Raw genomic sequence first — 16322 nt, 5'->3', positions numbered from 1 at the left:
TAGTCACATGATTTCTCAATTTGCAGTACGTTTGCCAATTGGATGTGCAGCCAGACTTATTTGCCATACCTTTTGCCTCATCCCTCTCAACCATACCATTTTTCAATTCCTCATCAATCCACATGGTTTTAATAGTTATTACAGTCATTTTCTTAATGGGTGCTTATTAGTAACTGGAATAAGCAATTTCATAAATGTGTCTAGTGCAGCGTCTGGTTTCTCCTCATTACACACTACAGACCAGCAAATATTCTTTACATCAACAACATAGGAATCACTACAAAACGTATTGTATGACCTCTTATACACTATATTAGGCCCAGCCTTTGGAACTTTGGTTTTCTTAGTTATGGCTACTATATTGTGCTCACTACATCCGATGGATAATTTCTGCAGCATTAGTAAAGATGTGATCAATACATGTTGATGATTTCATTCCTGTGCTGTTTGTAACTACCCTGTTAGGTTGACTGATAACCTGAACCAGGTTACAGGCACTAGTTACAGTTTGAAGCTTTTTCTTCAGTGGGCAGCTTGATGAAAGCCAATCAATATTTAAATCACACAAAAAATATACCTCTCTTTTGATATCACATACATTATCAAGCATTTTACACATATTATCCAAATACTGACTGCTAGCACTTGGTGGTCTATAGCAGCTTCCCACCAGAATGGGCTTTAGGTGAGGCAGATGAACCTGTAGCCATATTACTTCAATAGTATTTAACATGAGATGCTCTGTAAGCTTTACAGGAATGTGGTTCTGAATATAAACTGCAAAACCTCTACCATTGGCATTTCTGTCTTTTCTGTAGATGTTATAACCGCTCAGCCCAGTCAAAACTGTTCGCTGCTCTGGCATCCCAATGGTGGAACAAGCTCCCTCACGACGCCAGGACAGCGGAGTCAATCACCACCTTCCGGAGACACCTGAAACCCCACCTCTTTAAGGAATACCTGGGGTAGGATTAAGTAATCCTTCTACCCCCCCCCCCCCCCCCCCCCCCCCCCCAAAAAAAAGATATAGATATAAGTGGTTCTTCCACTGGATATCATAAGGTGAATGCACCAATTTGTAAGTCGCTCTGGATAAGAGCGTCTGCTAAATGACGTAAATGTAAACGTAAATGTAAATATATTGCTACCACTGTATCATCAAACATATTATCGAAGTCCGTTTCAGAGGTCAGAATGTGAATGTCTTCTGTTACTAGCAAATGATTGATTTCATGAACCTTGTTTCTTAAAGCTACGCATGTTAACGGGGGCTATTTTTAGCACTTTTCTGGGATGCTTGATTGTTTTCATTGCTTTACTGGGAAGCTTAACAGAAGTAGACACGCTCATGTTATTTATGTTAGTGCAGGGTGAGCTGCACACAGTGGACTTCCTACTAGGGCACATCACCTCAGTGCTAACAGTATTACTCTGGTTCATAGGCTCATGATTACTGCATACAATAGCTGTAGGATTCAGGGCATATCAAGGGAATTAGGTTACTTACATTGTGTCTGCCAATGCCCCTGGGATAATGTACATTTGCTGAAGCATTATGACAACTCAGCAACACAATGGTAGGGATTAAATGAGCTGGTCATTGATAAATCATTGTCTCAACACAGCCTTATAATGCTGTGAAAGGATCCATGAACCCAAATGATTTGGGTGGATCCCATCTTCCTTATAAAACGAGTTGTGTTTCCAGAATGTATCAAAATTGGTTGGCTTGTATTTATAACATTTATAATATGTTACAAATAATGTATAAACATTTATTAGCACTTACAAAAGGCTTATCAATGAATTACTATTTTTGTCTAACAAATCTCTTTTTGTTTTCTTTCTGTTTATTGATTATCGTATTCATTACTTATAAACAGTTGTGAACATGAAACAAACCAATTCCATAGTGTGAGTGTGATTGCATCCAAAATGGCACCCTATTCCCTATGTGGTGCACTACATTGGACCAAGCCCCATAGGGAATAAGGGTGCCATTTGGGACACAAGCCATGTGTAACCCTGGTAACCAGTAATTTTTTATAATTTAACCTTTATTTAACTAGGCAAGTCAGTTAAGAACAAATTCTTATTTACAATGACGGCCTACCCCGGCCAAACCCAGACGACACTGGGCCAATTGCGCGCCGCCCTATGGGACTCCCAATCACGGCCGGATGTGATGCAGCCTGGATTCAAACCAGGGACTGTGACGACCTCTAGTGACGACCTCTCGCACTGAGATGCAGTGCCTTTAGACCACTGCATCACTAGGGAGTCAAAGTGGTGCTTCATGTAGTGTTAGTGGGGATGACACGACACGCACCACGGTCAGCTTAATCACCCTTGAATGGTTGAATCTGTTTCCCTGAATAGTTCTACTAGAGAGATCTACCTAGGTAGATCTGTGACCTTAGTTCACATATAGTATCCTAATCAAGAGATGTTGTGCCTAAAAGAGGCAAAGTTCAGCCATAATCCGAAAGGAAATGATGCATCTCTTTACTGCAATAATCTTTAAATGTTTCAGTACAATTTTTTTTAAAAAGAAGAAAAAATCAGATTGGTATTTTTTTTGAGAAAAATGAAGAGGGGGATCCGTTAATCATTGAATTAATTTGGAACGGTCAGTAAATGACCCGGGTCAAAGTGGTGTTTCAGGTAGTGGGGATGACACGACACGCACCACGGTCAGGTTAACCACCTCTAGCTGTTTTCCTCAATGGTTCTTCTGAAAAGATTGAACTAGGTGTATCTAGCCGAGTGACTGAGGTCAATGTAGTGCAAGGGTCAGCCGGTCTGGGACTCACGTGGAACTAACACACTACCTCTAGACCAACTGCTCTGATCCTCTTACCCACCCCCACCATCCTCATCCTCTGGCACTGGCTTTGTCCCCAAATGGCACCCTATTCTCTATATAGTGAACTACTTTTGACCAGGGCCCAGGTCAAAAGTAGTACACTATGTAGGGAATAGGTTGACATTTTTGGACACAGGAATGGATTAGCTTGTTCTCCAGGATTTAGATGGAGCATCACACTGTTGAGTCACTAGAGTCGCGCCAGGCCAGGTATCAAACAATACCTTTGACTGGCTTATTCGTCTGTTTATTTAAAAGTGTCTCCACAGTGAAGTGTATTACAAATATTTGGTTCAGCTTCAAACAAAGTATATATACATATATATATATATATACATATATATATATATATATACATATAGACAAACAGGAAATGAGGTCAAAGTAGAATGATTGACGTCCATAGGATAGCAGTGACAGGCACGCGAGCACACACACACACACACACACACACACACACACACACACACACACACACACACACACACACACACACACACACAGACACACACAGATACACACACACATGTATCTGAGCCAAACCACCCAGGAGGAAATATATACGCTCTCCTCATCCTGGCCTTTGCATCAGTCTTTGTTCATTACAGTATTTTGACTACTAGGTGATTATTCAATCAGGAAATGCAAATGTTAATGGTTTCTTATTTGCATATCTGTGTTTTCCTTTTGTTGAAATGTAATTGATTATGACAGTCTACAATGATGAATGCCACTCCTGGTGCACTCTGTTATGTATTATTAGCCATTAGGGAGAGGAGAGGGGAGGAGAGGAGAGGAAGAGGGAGAGGGAGAGGGAGGAGTGGAGAAGGTGAGGGAGAGGAGAGGGAAGAGTGGAGACAGGATAGGATAGGATAGGATAGGATAGGATAGGATAGGATAGGATAGGATAGGATAGGATAGGATAGGGAGGAGAGCATATGGGGAGAAAAATATGTAACTAAAAAAGGGGAAATATGAATAATATTAAGATGTGCCCTTACAGTAAGCACACATTTCAATGTGATACTGTGATATTGTGATACTGTGATATTGTGACATTATGATACTGTGATATTTGGATACTCTAATACTGTGATATTGTGATACTGTGATATTGTGGTATTATGATACTGTGATATTTGGATACTCTAATACGGTGATATTGTGGTACTGTGATATTGTGGTATTATGATACTGTGATATTGTGATACTCTGATATTGTGATAATGTGATATTGTGATACTCTGATATTGTGATACTCTGATATTGTGATATTGTGATACTCTGATATTGTATATCTTCATGTTTATGCACATGATTTGGGCTTAACCAACTAGCCTTTTTTCATGCCTGCAACGATTGCAAGTAATAGCCAGGACTGCGTAGAGACCAGGAGAAGGAGGAGAGAGGAGCCAGGACTGCATAGACCAGGAGAAGGAGAAGAAAAGACAGAGGAGGAGGAGCAGGAGAGAGGAGTAGAGAGGAGCCAGGACTGCATAGACCAGGAGAAGGAGAAGAAAAGACAGAGGAGGAGAGAGGAGGAGGAGCAGGAGAGAGGAGAGAGGAGCCAGGACTGCATAGACCAGGAGAAGGAGAAGAAAAGACAGAGGAGGAGGAGCAGGAGAGAGGAGCAGGAGAGAGGAGAGAGGAGCCAGGACTGCATAGACCAGGAGAAGGAGAAGAAAAGACAGAGGAGGAGGAGCAGGAGAGAGGAGCCAGGACGGCATGGGGACCAGATGGTGACATTCCACATGACCAAACTGATCAATCAGCCTGCTGGGACCCAGGTGCAGCACAGGCGGGCCCCCCCCCCAACCCATCTCTCTAACCATCTACAGGGCACTGCTAACACATGGGCACCACACCAATCATAACAGGGCACCCTGAAGCACTACGTTTTCCACAGTCTGCGTGTGTGCTCGTGTGTGTGTGTGTGTGTGTGTGTGTGTGTGTGTGTGTGTGTGTGTGTGTGTGTGTGTGTGTGTGTGTGTGTGTGTGTGTGTGTGTGTGTGTGTGTGTGTGTGTGTGTGTGTGTGTGTGTGTGTGTGTGTGTGTGTGTGTGTGTGTGTGTGTGTGTGTGTGTGTGTGTGTGTGTGTGTGTGTGTGTGTGCGCGCGCGTGTGTGTGTGTGTCCTGCAGTGCCGTAGCTGATGACATCAGAGTTTCCCCTCCGCTCTCCCACCAGAGATCACAACAACCAGAGTCTAAAAACCTCCAGGACAACAGAAAGGTGTGGGCTACACTAGGGAAGTGACATCATAGCCAGGGTCTCCCATAAAAATATAACCACGTTTCCACCGAGACAAAATGTTTGAACTCTGTTTGGATAAAAGCGTATGTTCAGTGGTATATACAGTACATATATCGTTTTAATACCCGGGACAGGAATGTTGTTACTCATCCTCCTTTCAGGACCCATTCAATTGAAACTAAAGCTTTTGTCCTCCACCCTGAAACTAAAGCTCCTCCACCCTGAAACTAAAGCTCTTCCACCCTGAAACTAAAGCTCTTTTCCTCCACCCTGAAACTAAAGCTCCTCCACCCTGAAACTAAAGCTCTTCCACCCTGAAACTAAAGCTCTTCCACCCTGAAACTAAAGCTCCTCCACCCTGAAACTAAAGCTCTTTTCCTCCACCCTGAAACTAAAGCTCTTCCACCCTGAAACTAAAGCTCTTTTCCTCCACCCTGAAACTAAAGCTCTTCCACCCTGAAACTAAAGCTCCTCCACCCTGAAACTAAAGCTCTTCCACCCTGAAACTAAAGCTCTTCCACCCTGAAACTATATCTGTTGTTCTCAACCCTGAAACTAAAGCTCTTCCACCCTTGAACTAAAGCTCTTCCACCCTGAAATTATATCTCTTGTTTGCAACCCTGAAACTAAAGCTCTTCCACCCTGAAACTAAAGCTATTTTTCTCCACCCTGAAACTAAAGCTCTTTCACCCTGAAACTAAAGCTCTTCCACCCTGAAACTAAAGCCCTTGTCCTCCACCTTGAAACTAAAGCTCTTTTCCTCCACCCTGGCCTGAGCCAAAACAGTAAATGACACCAAAATATCCTCATCGACAAGACATTCCCTCTCCTTTAAGATCCAGTTAGTTAAAGCTAATGTTGACAACCAGAGACATGCACTGACCCAATGACCCAGTTTACAGAAGCAGAATACACGTGTTGCTTAGAAAGCTCAGGAGACTCAGGAGTCGGATTAAGACCGCAGGTGTGTGTCCCAAAGGGTGCTATGGGCCCTGGTCAAAAGTAGTGCACTATATAGGGAATAGGGTGCTATGGGCCCTGGTCAAAAGTAGTGCACTGTATAGGGAATAGGGTGCTATGTGCCCTGGTCAAGCAGTGCAACATATAGGGAATAGGGTGCTATGTGCCCTGGTCAAGTAGTTAACTGTATAGGGAATAGGAACCACAAACCAGAGTAGGGAATAATGCTATAGACAGGCTTACTGTACCTTGAATGGAACAGTGTTTAGGGGACATAAGAGGAGAGTCCAGCGGACATCGTGCTGCATGTAATACCCTGGACCAGAGCTACAGTGGACCATATGTAACAGATGTGATTGTACCTCGTAACTCTTTAATATAAAGAAAGGAATGCCAGCCAGCGGTCCTAGTTGATTGGTAGTTTATTCGGATAAAAATACATTTTTATTGGTCGCGAACACATATTTTGCAGATGTTATCGCAGGTGCAGTGCAGCAATACCTGACAATTCCCTCACCTTCCCCCCTCCTCCGTCTACTCTTTCTCCTCTTCCACCTCCTCCTTGGTGGTTAGCATGCAAGACAGAGGAGGTCAGAAAAAAACATCACGTCAGAGATCTACAAGTTACCTCTTCCTACCTACAGAATCTTACCTTTTCCGCCCTACAGAAAGTTACCTCTTCCTACCTGCAGAATCTTACCTTTTCCGCCCTACAGAAAGTTACCTCTTCCTACCTACAGAAAGTCAGTGTTACAGAAGAGACGCCTCCCTCCTCACCTTCATCTTCTTCGTCTTCCCCCTCCTCTTCTCCTCCTCCTCCTAGGCTTCTACCAGTGTTGGGGAAACTATTCTGAAATTATAGTTGACCAAAATGCAAATTACCTCACACTTCGAGAAGCTATGCTACACTAAAGCTACCATTAAGAAAAATATAGTTTACTTTGAAAAAGTAGTTCACTACATCTAATCTACTTTGTGAGAAAAAAATATCATACAGTACTTACACTACCATTCAAAAATTTTGGGTCACTTAGAAATGTTTTGTCCATTAAAAATAACATAAAATTGATCAGAAATACAGTGTAGACAATGTTAATGTTGTAAATGACTATTGTAGCTGGAAACGGCTGATTTTTAATGGAATATCTATAGTCTCAACATCAACAGTGAAGAGGCGACTCTAGGATGCTGGCCTTCTAGGCAGAGTTCCTTTGTCAGTCTTGGTGTTCTTTTGCCCATCTTAATCTTTTCTTTTTTATTGGCCAGTCTGAGATATGGCTTTTCCTTTGCAACTCTGCCTAGAAGGCCTGCATCCCGGAGTCGCCTCTTCACTGTTGACATTGAGGCTGATGTTTTGCAGGTACTATTTAATGAAGCTGTCAGTTGAGGACTTGTGAGGCGTCTGTTTCTCAAACTAGATACTCTAATGTACTTGTCCTCCTGCTCAGTTGTGCACCGGGGCCTCCCACTCCTCTTTCTATTCTGATTAGAGACAGTTTGCGCTGTTCTGTGAAGGGAGTAGTATACAGCGTTGTACAAGATCTTCAGTTTCTTGGCAATTTCTCTCATGGAATAGCCTTAATTTCTCAGAACAAGAATAGACTGACAAGTTTCAGAAGAAAGCTGTTTGTGTCTGGCCATTTTGAGCCTGTAATCAAACCCACAAATGCTGATGCTCCAGATACTGAACTAGCCTAAAGAAGGCCAGTTTTATTGCTTCTTTAATCAGAACAACAGTTTTCAGCTGTGCTAACATAATTGCAAAAGGGTTTTCTAATGATCAATTAGCCTTTTAAAATGATAAACTTGGATTAGCTAACACAACGTGCCATTGGAACACAGGAGTGATGGTTGCTGATAATGGGCCTCTGTACGCCTATATAGATATTCCATAAAAAATTGTCCGTTTACAGCTACAATAGTCATTTACAACATTAACAATGTCTACACTGCATTTCTGATTAATTTGATGTTATTTTAATGGACAACAAAATGTGCTTTTCTTTCAAAAACAAGGACATTTCTAAGTGACCCCAAACTTTTGAATGGTAGTGTACATCTGAAATGTCTGTAGTCAGATGTTAACAGAATGTAACGTAATGTATTTAACACAAAAACTATGTTTCAAGTGAGAATTAGGCAGGTTTAATGTAGAAATAGAAAGGAAATTCTTGCCTACGTCAACCATATTTTTTTGCAAATAAAGTAGTGTGTAGTTCCAGTAGTTAGCTACACCGCTACATGGTAAACAGTAGTGTGTAGTGCCAGTAGTTAGCTACACCGCTACATGGTAAAACAGTAGTGTGTAGTTCCAGTAGTTAGCTACACCGCTACATGGTAAAACAGTAGTGTGTAGTTCCAGTAGTTAGCTACACCGCTACATGGTAAAACAGTAGTGTGTAGTTCCAGCAGTTAGCTACACCACTACATGGTAAACAGTAGTGTGTAGTTCCAGTAGTTAGCTACACCGCTACATGGTAAAACAGTAGTGTGTAGTTCCAGTAGTTAGCTACACCGCTACATGGTAAAACAGTTATTAATTACTGAAAACACTACCAAGATTTGAATTTAATTCAACTTTCACCAAGCTACTGCAAAATGTAGTTTAGTTACTAGCAGTTTAGTTACTGAAAGTAGTTCTGGCTTCTATAGTGGCTTCTACAGTAGGTCAACCTGCTTACCAGCCCAGGCTAACATGCAGACAGTACCCACAGGGCACAAACTGGTTGAATCAACATTGTTTCCATGTCATTAAAAAAAAAAATGCAGTGACGTTGAATTAACATGGAAAATGGGATTTGAAAAAGCCATCACCGTAAAATAATTAGTGCGATTTTTTTAAATTTAAATTAAATAAAAAAATCCTTCTTTATTTCACCCAACTGTTAACTTAAATCCAATTACACGGTTCATGTTTTTTTGTTGATTTCGAGTTGAATTCACTTTAGTTGACGACTCAATCAAATTTAAATCAAAACTATGAGCCAGAGAGATTAGAGATCACAGGAGAACCACTTGGTTGGGTGGCATTTACTCAGTGCTTTAGCACCCAATCCAGACAGCAACTTTGTGAATAACCTTACTACAAACAGCCTTAGTGAGGAGGAACTTACCCAGCCACACGTGCCTAGAAGTTAAGAACTCACGCCAGGCATGTCTGATTTGGGAATATGGGTCAGACAGTCAAGGGAGGGAGAGAAGGGAAGACACTAATGTACAAGAGGTGTTTTTTTAGGGTGTGTTTAGTTAGAAGTGTGTTTAGTTAGGAGTGTGTTTAGTTAGGAGTGTGTTTAGTTAGGGTGTGTTTAGTTAGGAGTGTGTTTAGTTAGGAGTGTGTTTAGTTAGGGTGTGTTTAGTTAGGAGTGTGTTTAGTTAGGGTGTGTTTAGTTAGGAGTGTGTTTAGTTAGGAGTGTGTTTAGTTAGGAGTGTGTTTAGTTAGGAGTGTGTTTAGTTAGGGTGTGTTTAGTTAGGGTGTGTTTAGTTAGGAGTGTGTTTAGTTAGGAGTGTGTTTAGTTAGGAGTGTGTTTAGTTAGGAGTGTGTTTAGTTAGGAGTGTGTTTAGTTAGGGTGTGTTTAGTTAGGGTGTGTTTAGTTAGGAGTGTGTAGTTAGGGTGTGTTTAGTTGGGGTGTGTTTAGTTGGGGTGTGTTTAGTTAGGGTGCGTTTAGTTAGGGTGCGTTTACTTGCCGTGTGTTTAGTTAGGAGTGTGTTTAGTGTGTTTAGTTAGGGTGTGTTAAGTTAGGGTGTGTTTACTTGCAGTGTGTTTACTTGCAGTGTGTTTAGTTGGGGTGTGTTTAGTTAGGGTGTGTTAAGTTAGGGTGTGTTTACTTGCAGTGTGTTTAGTTAGGGTGTGTTTAGTTAGGGTGTGTTTAGTTAGGAGTGTGTTTAGTTGGGGTGTGTTTAGTTAGGGTGTGTTTATTTAGGATGTGTTTACTTGCAGTGTGTTTATTTAGGAGCGTGTTTAGTTGGGGTGTGTTTAGTTAGGGTGTGTTTAGTTAGGGTGTGTTTACTTGCAGTGTGTTTAGTTAGGAGTGTGTTTAGTTAGGGTGTGTTTAGTTGGGTTGTGTTTATTTAGGAGTGTGTTTAGTTGGGGTGTGTTTAGTTAGGAGTGTGTTAAGTTGGGGTGTGTTAAGTTGGGGTGTGTTTAGTTAGGAGTGTGTTTAGTTAGGGTGTGTTTAGTTAGGGTGTGTTTAGTTAGGAGTGTGTTTAGTTAGGGTGTGTTTAGTTAGGAGTGTGTTTAGTTAGGAGTGTGTTTAGTTAGGGTGTGTTTAGTTAGGGTGTGTTTAGTTAGGGTGTGTTTAGTTAGGAGTGTGTTTAGTTAGGAGTGTGTTTAGTTAGGAGTGTGTTTAGTTAGGAGTGTGTTTAGTTAGGGTGTGTTTAGTTAGGAGTGTGTTTAGTTAGGAGTGTGTTTAGTTAGGGTGTGTTTAGTTAGGAGTGTGTTTAGTTAGGAGTGTGTTTAGTTAGGAGTGTGTTTAGTTGGGGTGTGTTTAGTTAGGAGTGTGTTTAGTTAGGGTGTGTTTAGTTAGGGTGTGTTTAGTTAGGAGTGTGTTTAGTTAGGGTGTGTTTAGTTAGGGTGTGTTTAGTTAGGAGTGTGTTTAGTTAGGAGTGTGTTTAGTTAGGAGTGTGTTTAGTTAGGAGTGTGTTTAGTTAGGGTGTGTTTAGTTAGGAGTGTGTTTAGTTAGGGTGTGTTTAGTTAGGAGTGTGTTTAGTTAGGAGTGTGTTTAGTTAGGAGTGTGTTTAGTTAGGAGTGTGTTTAGTTAGGAGTGTGTTTAGTTAGGGTGTGTTTAGTTAGGGTGTGTTTAGTTAGGGTGTGTTTAGTTAGGAGTGTGTTTAGTTAGGGTGTGTTTAGTTAGGAGTGTGTTTAGTTAGGAGTGTGTTTAGTTAGGGTGTGTTTAGTTAGGAGTGTGTTTAGTTAGGAGTGTGTTTAGTTAGGGTGTGTTTAGTTAGGAGTGTGTTTAGTTAGGGTGTGTTTAGTTAGGAGTGCGTTTAGTTAGGAGTGCGTTTAGTTAGGGGTGTGTTTAGTTAGGGTGTGTTTAGTTAGGAGTGTGTTTAGTTAGGAGTGTGTTTAGTTAGGGTGTGTTTAGTTAGGGTGTGTTTAGTTAGGAGTGTGTTTAGTTAGGAGTGTGTTTAGTTAGGAGTGTGTTTAGTTAGGGTGTGTTTAGTTAGGAGTGTGTTTAGTTAGGGTGTGTTTAGTTAGGAGTGTGTTTAGTTAGGAGTGTGTTTAGTTAGGAGTGTGTTTAGTTAGGAGTGTGTTTAGTTAGGGTGTGTTTAGTTAGGGTGTGTTTAGTTAGGGTGTGTTTAGTTAGGAGTGTGTTTAGTTAGAGTGTGTTTAGTTAGGAGTGTGTTTAGTTAGGAGTGTGTTTAGTTAGGGTGTGTTTAGTTAGGAGTGTGTTTAGTTAGGAGTGTGTTTAGTTAGGAGTGTGTTTAGTTAGGGTGTGTTTAGTTAGGAGTGCGTTTAGTTAGGAGTGCGTTTAGTTAGGAGTGCGTTTAGTTAGGAGTGTGTTTAGTTAGGAGTGTGTTTAGTTAGGAGTGTGTTTAGTTAGGAGTGTGTTTAGTTAGGGTGTGTTTAGTTAGGGTGTGTTTAGTTAGGGTGTGTTTAGTTAGGAGTGTGTTTAGTTAGGAGTGTGTTTAGTTAGGAGTGTGTTTAGTTAGGAGTGTGTTTAGTTAGGGTGTGTTTAGTTAGGAGTGTGTTTAGTTAGGAGTGTGTTTAGTTAGGGTGTGTTTAGTTAGGAGTGTGTTTAGTTAGGAGTGTGTTTAGTTAGGGTGTGTTTAGTTGGGGTGTGTTTAGTTAGGAGTGTGTTTAGTTAGGGTGTGTTTAGTTAGGGTGTGTTTAGTTAGGAGTGTGTTTAGTTAGGGTGTGTTTAGTTAGGGTGTGTTTAGTTAGGAGTGTGTTTAGTTAGGAGTGTGTTTAGTTAGGAGTGTGTTTAGTTAGGAGTGTGTTTAGTTAGGGTGTGTTTAGTTAGGAGTGTGTTTAGTTAGGGTGTGTTTAGTTAGGAGTGTGTTTAGTTAGGAGTGTGTTTAGTTAGGAGTGTGTTTAGTTAGGAGTGTGTTTAGTTAGGGTGTGTTTAGTTAGGGTGTGTTTAGTTAGGGTGTGTTTAGTTAGGAGTGTGTTTAGTTAGGGTGTGTTTAGTTAGGAGTGTGTTTAGTTAGGAGTGTGTTTAGTTAGGAGTGTGTTTAGTTAGGAGTGTGTTTAGTTAGGAGTGTGTTTAGTTAGGGTGTGTTTAGTTAGAGTGCGTTTAGTTAGGAGTGCGTTTAGTTAGGAGTGCGTTTAGTTAGGAGTGCGTTTAGTTAGGAGTGTGTTTAGTTAGGAGTGTGTTTAGTTAGGAGTGTGTTTAGTTTGGGTGTGTTTAGTTAGGAGTGTGTTTAGTTAGGAGTGTGTTTAGTTAGGGTGTGTTTAGTTAGGGTGTGTTTAGTTAGGAGTGTGTTTAGTTAGGGTGTGTTTGGTTAGAGTTAGGAGTGTGTTTAGTTGAGGTGTGTTTGAAGGGAATCCCTGTCTGCTCTGCCTTTTTTAATCAGTTATTTTGAAGGTCACTCACTCCTATTGTTTGAAAGACACCCTATTATATAGTAGTAAACCAACGGGGTACTAGATATGTAGGTAGAGTGTGTGACTGTGACTGTGTGTGTACTAGTGGAACCTCCCCAATCCCTCCCTAAATCACCCCTCACCAATTCCTGGAATGGACCAGCCCTCATTTGCATAAGTTGTCTGTGACAGAGTAGTTAAGCGAGCTGCAAGGTAAAGGGTCAGAGGAGGAGGAGGAGGAGTGTATGTCGACTACAGAGCATATGAACAGAGACTGGTGCTGTGGACTCACAGGTCTATACTGAGACACTACTGACTACCGGAGTCTATACTACAGGACTACAGACACACTACTGAAACTACTGGACTGTTGAACTGAATCTGAAACTGAACAGCATCATGTATTGCGCTTCCTATCCTGTCTCTGCCGGGACCACCAGCAATAACCTGATGTATTGCTACGTCAAATCGGTGAGTGTGTTCCCACTCTAGATAAAAACGTGTGCACCGGTCTGCATACTGTCTTTGTGAATGATTGGATGTAATTAGATGTTCTCCTATTATCTCTCCTTCTTTTGATATTTACTATTGCAGGGGGCATTCAACTTTTACCCTACAAGGTCCAGAGCCTGCTGCTTTTCTGTTCTACTTGATAATCAATTTCACCCACCTGGTGTCCCAGGTCTAAATCAGTCCCTGATTAGAGGGGGAACAATGAAAAAATGCAGTGGCACTGGCTTGGAGGGCCAGAGTTGAGTTTGAAGGTCCTATAGGAATATAAACTAACAGAGGTCTCTACATGGTTCTTTTTAATTGATATACTCTCCGTTATCTTGATGTACTCTCTGTTATCTTGATATACTCTCCGTTATCTTGATATACTCTCCGTTATCTTGATATACACTCCGTTATCGTGATATACTTTCCGTTATCTTGATATACTCCCCGTTATGTTGATATACTCTCCATTATCTTGATATACACTCCGTTATCTTGATATACTCCCCGTTATCTTGATATACTCTCCGTTATCGTGATATACTCTCCGTTATCTTGATATACTCTCCGTTATCTTGATATACTTTCCGTTATCTTGATATACTCTCTGTTATTGTGATATACTCCCCGTTATCGTGATATACTCTCCGTTATCTTGATATACTCTCTGTTATCTTGATATACTCTCGGTTATCTTGATATACTCTCCGTTATCTTGATATACTCTCCGTTATCTTGATATACTCTCTGTTATCGTGATATACTTTCCGTTATCTTGATATACTCCCCGTTATCTTGATATACTCTCCGTTATCGTGATATACTCTCCGTTATCGTGATATACTCTCCGTTATCGTGATATACTCTCTGTTATCTTGATATACACTCCGTTATCTTGATATATTCTCCATTATTGTGATATACTCTCCGTTATCGTGATATACTCTCCGTTATCTTGATATACACTCCGTTATCTTGATATACACTCCGTTATCTTGATATACTCTCCGTTATCTTGATATACTCTCCATGATCTATTCTCTGTCACGTGTTATCTTCATTATCCTCATATACACATAAGACATGGAATAAGGCATAGATCATTTAAATACATTATCAATATGTTCACTATCGATGTAATAACACCTTATCGTAGAATAGTACAGTATTGACGCATCAAAGTAAACCTACTCTATCCACTGTGTGTACTAGCTAGTCCTTCATCTGTTTCTATTTCATTGTAATTTATCATACCAGGGAGTCCATGCAGACTACATTCTATACCAGTACAGGAACAGACCCTTTGATATACAGTTACCCAAAAGTTATTGCAGCAACCATGTGTTTGAGTGTTTTATGGGTTAGGAATGGGCACATATGGCTGAGTGTGTGTCTGGGAAGGGATATTACTGTATGGTGAGTGGGATTGGGACTCTGTGTGCTATTCAGTCAGTGTTGTCGGTGTTTATTCATTCATTTTAGGAAAGTTCCCAAGTTTATGAATTTCGATTTACAAATTATTTCGATTTCTTTGATCATGCAGTTCTTTAATGCATACTGAAGTGACATTGACCATTTTTCTCTTGGCTGTGTGGTCAGTGAGTTCAGTAACGCGCATCAATGATCAATACCCTGTGTTAATGATCAATACCCTGTGTTAATGATCAATACCCTGTGTTAATGATCAAGATCTCTCTTTCAGTTCAGACAGACCTGAGAACACAACACATATCATTCTCGTTTTTTACCGTCTACCATTTTTTGACGTGAAGCAGATTGCTGCTCTGATCTCTATTTGATTTAACCCGTAGTCTGATTTAACACTGGTCCCTATACGGATCATTATCAGGCGCTATCAAAGACTGCTTTGATCTCTGGGAGAGTAACTAACTAGAACCAGACGTTCGTACTAGACGCAGACGGGCAAATTGACTGCATGTGGCTAGAGTTGGATGTGGTGTTACTATAGAGCAGAGGCAAATTGAATAGTTGGTCAATATTACACTCATTTAAATCTTCCTGTATATGATTGAAAGTATACATTTCAAGTCCAAAATGTGGTCTTGTCCTCTTTTATTGTCTTCATAATATATTTAAGCCATTTAGTTTTTGTTGCTGTCAGAGACGCTAACGTAACACAGAACTATTTAGTTTTTGTTGCTATCAGAGACGCTAACGTAACACAGAACTATGAACATGTCTCATATACTATGTGTCTGTCTTCCTTCAGTTGTGTTCTTCACATATGGAGAGTCTCTAATCTTTAGTGATGCCGTTATTGATGGTTCGTAAATCAATGCGGTAGTAAAAGAGAACACCATGTTGACGGTTTATGTATGCATGTTTCAGGGTGTGTGTCGGGGGGGGGGGGGATTTATTCGGGGACAGCGGGGGACAGCGAGGGTGTGCTGGGCCGGGGGTGTGGCCATTATTAACGGGTCGCCTACTACGTCCAAGGAGTGAGCGAGTGTGTGTGTGTGTGTGTGTGTGTGTGTATTACTAACGGGTTGCCTGCTCCGTCCTATAGTAAGGAGGACAATTGGCTTTATCCTGTACCATATGCTACCCACGGAGGTTCAGACAGGGCTTGTGTGTGTGTGTGTGTGTGTGTGTGTGTGTGTGTGTGTGTGTGTGTGTGTGTGTGTGTGTGTGTGTGTGTGTGTGTGTGTGTGTGTGTGTGTGTGTGTGTGTGTGTGAAACAGGGTTGGTGACGGCAGGGGCTCCTATATTTGGCCTGTTCCCACTATCACCACAGGACTCGTACCAGCCAGGGTTACGGCTAGAGTTGTGTGTGTGTGGGAAGGGGGTTGTGTGTGTGGGGGGAGGGGAGTTGTGTGTGTGGGGGGAGGGGAGTTGTGTGTATGGTGTGTGTGATCATATTCAACAGAGTCTTTAAGTGGCCAGTCTGCTTTACAGTGCGTTGTCGTCGGGGTAACAATGGTGGGTGTGTAGGTGGGTGTGTATTGCATTTGTAAGACATCCTACAATGATACTGTAGTTCATTCTCATTTTTTATTATAATAAAAAGTATTATTATATTATAATTTCCCTGGCAGTTATTTTCTAGGTGATACAAAGTATCATATCCCATTACAACTGTGGTCCTTTGGTGTGGTCCTGTGGTGAGATCCTGTGGTCAGACCCGCTGGTGTGGTCCTGTGGTGTGGTCCTGTGGTGTGGTCCTGTGGTGTGGTCCTGTGGTCAGATCCTGTGGTCAGATCCTGT

General features: G+C 41.3%; 1 protein-coding gene across 3 annotated transcripts in view; it reads left to right on the top strand.

The window, feature by feature from the left end:
- The window catches only part of LOC106584736 (transcription factor 12), a 46949-nt gene that overhangs the window by 12582 nt on the left and 18045 nt on the right, over positions 1 to 16322 (top strand). Inside the window, exon 2 of one of the 3 annotated variants that reach the window (XM_082968175.1) lies at positions 819 to 965. Coding sequence is in view for 2 of the 3 variants with exons in the window: in XM_014170273.3 (XP_014025748.1) it covers positions 12999 to 13070 (72 nt within the window). In the remaining variant the exon portion in view is untranslated. Of the gene's footprint in view, positions 1 to 818; positions 966 to 12800; positions 13071 to 16322 lie in introns of those variants that run through there. The other 2 variants (XM_014170273.3, XM_014170272.3) reach the window with 2 other exon arrangements.

Source organism: Salmo salar, chromosome 23, assembly GCF_965601325.2.
Source record: "Salmo salar chromosome 23, fSalSal1, whole genome shotgun sequence".
In the NCBI taxonomy this organism is placed as follows: Eukaryota; Metazoa; Chordata; class Actinopteri; order Salmoniformes; family Salmonidae; genus Salmo; species Salmo salar.
Note: the sequence above shows the minus strand (reverse complement) of the source record. Positions and strands in the feature narration are given on the sequence as shown.